This window comes from Engraulis encrasicolus, chromosome 2, assembly GCF_034702125.1.
Source record: "Engraulis encrasicolus isolate BLACKSEA-1 chromosome 2, IST_EnEncr_1.0, whole genome shotgun sequence".
Taxonomy (NCBI): Eukaryota; Metazoa; Chordata; class Actinopteri; order Clupeiformes; family Engraulidae; genus Engraulis; species Engraulis encrasicolus.
Genome location: NC_085858.1, coordinates 37,654,384 through 37,661,883, shown reverse-complemented (window position 1 = coordinate 37,661,883; position 7,500 = coordinate 37,654,384). Strand labels below are relative to the sequence as shown.

General features: G+C 44.6%; 1 protein-coding gene across 1 annotated transcript in view; it reads right to left on the bottom strand.

Moving 5' to 3' along the window:
• Nucleotides 1-7,500, bottom strand: part of LOC134438358 (tubulin polyglutamylase ttll6-like) — a 43,537-nt gene that overhangs the window by 1,037 nt on the left and 35,000 nt on the right. The window contains exons 11-15 of the mRNA XM_063187915.1: nt 7,439-7,500; nt 6,751-6,865; nt 3,583-3,855; nt 1,921-2,380; nt 682-803 (exon numbers count right to left, since the gene is read on the bottom strand). The exon at nt 7,439-7,500 is cut by the window's right edge and continues 127 nt beyond it. Of these exons, the coding sequence (XP_063043985.1) occupies nt 682-803; nt 1,921-2,380; nt 3,583-3,855; nt 6,751-6,865; nt 7,439-7,500 (1,032 nt within the window). The remainder of the gene's footprint in view (nt 1-681; nt 804-1,920; nt 2,381-3,582; nt 3,856-6,750; nt 6,866-7,438) is intronic.

The window sequence follows — 7,500 nt, the reverse complement described above, 5'->3', positions numbered from 1 at the left end:
GACACACATTGCATGTGATATTGATGAAAACACGAGTGGATGCAGTGAGAAAACACATTTGTTTAGTTTTTGAACTCCAAAATATGTTATACAGGAGATCACTTTCATGTGGCTACCCAATATTTTACAATAAATCAGTGCAATTTTTTAAATGTCAGAAAAATATGTAAAATATACACACATCTGTGTACTCCAGTCTAAACAATATTTCAGTATTTTACTACAGAAAAATACCCTCTTTAGTAAGTAGAACACTGAAGAAAGTTTCTACTGTGTGTCAAGTTGAGTATAGAGTTTTACCTTGTGCATATTAGTGTTCAATGGTTCAGATAAGAGTGTATTAAAATGACTACTTGTGTGTGTCATTTGAGAACAAGATGACCTTTTTAGAAGAGAGTACACTGTTTTGAGACAAGGCGTACATTTTTCAGAGGTAGTGAAGAGTTTTGCCCGTTGTGTGTGAGGTTTGGAGATTTGTGTATAGAGTTTTGAGAATTCGAGAACTGATTCCGAAAATTGTGTGTAAGCAATCGAGAAAAACTGCAATTTATTTGTAAGTGTAAGGATGTGTGTAATGTCTCGTGGGTAATGTATTTTGTATTCATGTATGTATGTATGCTACGGGACACCTTAATTTCCCCCTGGGATAAATAAATTATACTCTACTCTACTGTACTCTACCTGGGACATGCGAGGTTGGCCTGCCACCCTCTTCTTGCCCGGGGAGAGAAATCCCTGCTGGCTATGGATCTCCGGCAGACCGACTGGGTCCCTCAGGGCCACATCCACCACAGAGGCACTGACTATGGAGAGAGAGAGAGAGAGAGAGAGAGAGAGAGAGAGAGAGAGAGAGAGAGAGAGAGAGGGCAACAGTAACAGACAGGGACAGCGGAGAAGAGAAGAGAAGAGAAGAGAAGAGAAGAGAAGAGAAGAGAAGAGAAGAGAAGAGAAGAGAAGAGAAGAGAAGAGAAGAGAAGAGACAAACAAGACAAGACAAGACAAGACAAGACAAGACAAGACAAGACAAGACAAGAGAAAAGAAGACAGGATAGAGGGGACATGACGGGACACATTATTAGATAAGTTGGCTTGGCAATGTACAGTAACTACAGTAAACCAAGTGCCTCAGAAGTTGGTACTGCCTAATCAATAATACTGTAGTTCTAGGAATACCAAGGCACTCATCTTCTTTGTAATTAAAATGCCTTTATTTTGTTGGGCATAGCATGATTAAAATACTTTGACGCGTTTCGTCAGGAAGCAAACAGCAAAGTTCATGTTTAGCAAAAAAGCCGCACTACTGTATGTAATTCTTGCAGTTTTAATTTACTGGGTTAGCATGACAGACAGACGTTTCGGCCTAAGCTGTCTTCTGCATCTTTACAGAGGATGTAGGCAGGGTGAAATCCTCTGTAAAGAAGCTGAAGAAGGCTTAGGTCGAAACGTCTGTCCGCCATGCTAACCCAGTAAATTAAAACTGCAAGAATTACATCCGGGAGTGCGTTTTTTTTACTCTGCTGTTGGCTCGCACCCGAAGACCTCGTAAGAAACAGTTGGGTGTTGAGTGTGCTTTCTAAAAAAAGACTTTTCATACATGGAAAGGGGGATCTTCTAGATTGGTCTGCCATTTTGAATTTCAAAACATATATATTTTTAGCTGCCAAACCTACTTTGCTTGTGTCATATATTGGTTTATTATTTGGTAAATATTAATGAAAAGACCAAATTTGGCAATAGGCAGTACAGTTTCAATGAGCAGGGTAGTTGCAGTACCTACTCTGGCCACATCCTACTCAGAGCACCTTTAACTGATCTCTTGTTACAGTAATATGTAGTAGTAGCCCCAGCTATTATTGGAGGAAATACAGCAGGCCAGTCTGTCCTGTCCTGTCTGCCCACACCCATTCCCACACTACAAACCTGCAGAAGCACATGGGCCGGGATTTGCCCTTTTGCACCAATGACTGAGGCAGCTGGTGGAAGAGGGGCTTTTGGGGGGGTGCAGCACTGGTAACGGCACCACTGGCATCACCACCTTCAAGCATGACCTGGGCAGGCACAGGGGCACGATCCGCGCGTGGCTCTGAATCGGGCTCTGGGTGGAGGTCTGCAGGAGGTGGTGGTGTGGGTGGCCCTGGATTGGGCTCTGGAGCTGTGGGGTTTGTAGGTGGGGGTGGTGGGGGTGGTGGTGGTGATGGGGATCTCTCTGCACCGAGGTCTCTGGGTGGTGGTGGTGGTGGGGGTGGAGCTGTCCCATGCTGGGCTTATTCTGGGGCAGCTTGGGGTGATCCCGCTGGGGGAACTTCATGGCCAGGTCCAGTCTCTTCTTCAGTGTCACCATCTTACCACACTTGGAGCATGGCTCACCAAGGGAATCCAGCTGTGTAGCAGAGAATGGAATAGAATGGGGTAGAATATAATATAATAAAATAGAATAGAATAGAATAGAATAGAATAGAATGCAATAGAATAGAATAGAATAGAATAGAATAGAATAGAATAGAACGGAACAGAATCAAATAGAATGGAATCGAATCAAATAGAATAGATTAGAATAGAATAGAATAGAATAGAATAGAATAGAATAGAATAGAGTAGAGTAGAGTAGAACAGAACAGAACGGAATAGAATAGAATAGTATAGAAAGTCTTCATTGTCATTATACAAGTACAATGTGATGTACAGCTTTACCATACAGTGCACACATGAACAAACATACTGGAAACACAAAGTGCAAAGAGTACAGTAAAAATGCAGTGTAAATTCAACTCTTAGAGAGTTCTCTGGGACCAAATACACTCTAGAAGATGTGAAATTAGCTCTCTAAGTGTTGAATTAACACTGCAAAATGTACTGTGGTAGAGAGGAGTAGTACCACACGGTACAATATTATATCAACCTTATCAACCTCAGTTGAAATTCACTGAAATTCGCATCCCTGAGCAAGACTCACTGACTAATGTTAAGACTGATATAAAGCCCCCAACACATTACATTTTGCAGAGTTAATTTAACACCCCAACAGACCAACACTGTAATAGGCCGTGATCACACTGGCCGCGGATCTTGCAGTATATGAGGCGGGTTTGTTCTATTGACTGTTAATGAAAGTGAGCGTATTTTATTTCGTGCTGAATATCAGCGGATCGGTGCTCGGTCTGATCATCACTACAGAGAAATCATCACACTGATCATGTAAGCAGAACTTCACGTCCAGTGTGATCGCGCCCTCAGTGTTAAGTCTTGACTTAAAGTGACACTGTCCCATTTTTGGAAATAAGCTTATTTTACACCTCCCCTTGAGTCAAATAATAGGGGTTTACCATTCACCTATACTTTCTACCGTTCTCTGGTTATGGCAGTGCAAATTTTACCTCCAAGCTAGCGGTTAACATTGAGTCCTATGAGACCAGTTAGCCGCTAGCTTGGAGGTAAAATTTGCACTGCCATAAGGTTGAAAGTACAGGAGAAAGGGAAAACTCAATTATTTAACTCAAAGGGAGGTGTAATATGAGCTTATCTCCAAAAATGGGACAGTATCACTTTAACACTGTCGAAACTGACTGTGTGTGCAGTACCTACCTTGTACTGCTGGCTGTGTGCCAGGTTCTGAGAGCGGCCAAGGAGCTCATAGACCTTCTCTACTACTCCCAGGTCTTTCAGGAGTCGGCCTCTCATGGCCGAGAAGGGCAGAGACTTTCCATTCTCCTGCTCTTCATCCTCCTCCTCCTCCTCCCTCTCATCATGCTCCTCTTGCTCTTCTCCTTCTTCCTTCCGCTCTTCCTCTGGCTGCACAGGGAGCCTGTAGAGCCGACAGGGCAGTTTGGGGAGGAAGCAAGAGGATTTGGGGGCTCGCTAGGAGACAAAACCACACATGTGCTCGGGCACACACACACACACACACACACACACACACACACACACACACACACACACACACACACACACACACACACACATGTCAGATTGCACACCAAGTATGCATACATATGTACACAGACTTGAACACATAAAACAAACATAAACACCCACAGACACACTGACATTGCCTCTCTCTCACACACATGTATGCACATATACACACACACACACACACGCACGTACGCACGCACGCACGCACACACGCACACACGCACGCATGCACGCACACACACACTCGCACGGACCACCTGTGTTAAAACATCTAGCCTATATTTAAGGCCAATTTAGCACAAAACACCCTCTGAACAAACACAACACAAACAAACAAATGATCCGGCAAACAGGCAGAGAGAAGTAAACTTAATGCCCATGTGAGGCAGACAGTGTTGCCAGATTGGGCGGTTGCCTGCCCAATTGGGCTACTTGGGATGGCCGTCTGCCAGTTAAAACGGGAAAAATAGGCCATTTGGCGTTTTTTTAAGCCGTTTTGTGCCCAAAGAAACCAATGCAATTTGTTGAAATCGGGCAGATTTTAGGGCATTTTGGCGTTTTTTGAGAACCTTTTGGGCGGGTTTTGATCAGACAAATCTGGCAACACTGGAGGCAGACCGAGACCGACTGAGATCTGCTCACAGAATGCTTGTGGGGGAGTGCTTTGCAAAAAAACATGACGTTTCGCATAAACTTTAATTAGATAGAGCTGTTAAAAGCACACGACCACAACTAGCTACTCAACACAGACAACAGAGAGAGAGAGAGCGAGCCAGTCTGGTTTGGATCATGTGCAGATGTGCTCGCTCTGAAAGCTCATGATGAAGGAACATCACGTCTGGCTTTTGGACGTCTCATTGTCGTCAGTTCCGACTGGACAGCATGGAAATGATTATACATACACATACTAATTGACTCACAAACAAATACATGTTCCTCTCATACACATAAACAAACGCATTGGTAAATCATGTGTTACATTAAATGCAGCCGCCACTTTCACAGAGAGCAACAACAAGCAGTTCATTTGATCACAGTTTCAGTATAGAGTAAGAGAATGGGAAACTATAGATGAACCTGCCTAACTTCCAAAAATATTTTTGCCTGGCAAGTTGGTCTGGGTTTGGTCTTTGTAAGATCGTCACAACAGGCACCAGCCCAGGCCCACCTTAGCCTGGTCCTGACCATCCCATAATACTACCATTTCATTTCATATTCATGGTCTGGAGGTTGTTTGATCTGACGTGATCAGGAAGAGGGAAGCTTGCACTCAGTTTTGTATTGAAATGATTGGACAGCTCTCACCCAATCGCTGACAGTTTCTCAACAACAACATAGCACAGGCGTCATCGTCACAAGCGCCCTCCCCCTTTCGCCCCCACCAATCTGTCGCTTCGCTTATTGGCTGTTTTCTGGGGAGGGTTGACCAGCAAACAACGCTCCACAGAAAACAGTAACCACACTATGTACGGAGCTAATATTTTGGCTAAGTACGTAGGATGGTGAGCGAGGCTAGGCCCACCTATCACATGGTGAGTTTTTCTTTACCCCTCTTTTTGAATCTTTGCAGACAGCTCTGGAAGAATGGTGGAGACAACAGAATGGCTATGGTTAACAACATGTTTGATTGGTAAAAGTGTTGGCCAAGACAGTGCAGAGGCCAGTTGAACCATGACAACATTGTGAAAGCCCTCAGATATTTGAATAGAGCAATTCCTGACTTCTGCAATTTATCATGTTTTAGTCTGACTCACCAGGCAACATAGGAAAGGGTGCATGTAAAACAATAACTGGCTACATATTGCAAAATCCCAGCCTAAAGGGCAAATTACGGTTCGGTGACAATTGACGCAAATTGTCTCATTGGTCAGGTGGTTGGTGAACAATTTTTTTCAAAATTGTTCTGTGCTGGATGTCTCGTACTGCGAGTCATATATAGAACAACACCAGTGTCCTTCACTAAACTGTTTAAGCACTACGGCCATTGTTAAGCAATGTGGCTTTCTAGATCGGTTAGCTTAGCATGTTTTAACAAACTCCAAAAGGCAAGTCATCGGCATCATTCTTCCAAATACCAAGTCAGTTTTTGTCTTGCAGAACATGCAAGCATGCAGAGATTTGAGTCTCTTGCGGTCCAAGTTTTTTAAAGGCACAGCATTTCGGACCTTAGTCCCTCTTCAAGTGCAATCGCATTACTTACTAACTCAGTCGTTGTGACTCCATTTATTTACACACGCTGGAAAGACAAAGCATTGGTATCGTATTGAACAGAATATTGACCTGCCTCTCATAAATGGTCAGCACTGTGCTGTCACGAGAACAAGGAAGTCGCTGAGACGACCAATCACAGCGCCTTTTGTCTGCGACTGTTCGCGTAAGTTCGTAGGTACGCAGAGATAGATGTGACGCGTGCAGGGTTTTTGTGTCCGAGCATATATTGGGAATATCCCTTCACTACAGATTGGCCTATCAACAGGCCTACTCGCTCTTTGATGAAAACACTCAACTATATCATAACAACAGTGCTTTGACAATGCAGAGAGTCCTATGTAACCGATCCAGACTTGGTCATTACGGCAATACCGTGGCGCTAACGTCAGGGCACTGGTCTACTAGGCAGCCGACCCGGGTTCTACTCCTGCCGGGTCCTTTGCTGACCCTTCCCTGTCTCCCTCCCAACTCGCTTCCTGTCAATATCTTCACTGTCTCATAAAAACTAATAAAGGCATAAAAACTCCCAAAAAATACTTTAAAAAAGACTTTACCACGACATACCACACCAAAGACATTGCCATTTTAAGGTTATGACCTATGCTCTGCACTAAGGGCTACACTCACCGCGCGTCGCTTCCCCCGGGCCTTCAGGCGTCCCCTCTCCCCAGCAGACTCCCCCATCGAGTAGGCCTTCTTCCTCTTCTGACCCTGCTTCTGCTCCAGCTCCTCCAGCTGCTCTCTACACACACACACACACACACACACACACACACACACACACACACACACACACACACACACACACACACACACACATACACACACACACACACACAAACACACACACACACACACACACACACACACAGGACAAGGACAAAATAACACAACCACATACACACCATGTTGAAAGCGCATCTCAAGGACAAACACACACATACGCAAATACAGTACACACAGAAACACACACACACAAACACACACAGACACACACAAACACACACAGACACACACACACACACACACACACACACACACACACACACACACACAGTGCATACACACAGGACAAGGACAAAAGAACACAAATTGGTGATGGTGATCGCACGTGTGTGTGTGTGTGTGTGTGTGTGTGTGTGTGTGCACGTGAATGTGTGTGCATGTGTGTGTGTGTGTGTGTGTGTGTGTGTGTGTGTGTGTGTGTGTGTGTGTGCATGTGTGTGTGTGTGTGTGTGAGTGTGTGTGAACGTGTCTCCTGAAACAGAGAGTATCCAAGTGTGTGTGCGTGTTTGTGTCTCTCTCTCTCTCTCACCTGGCGCACTTCTCTCGTGCGCGCGAGGCGACGGTCTCCTGGAAGAGCGAGTATCCGTGCGT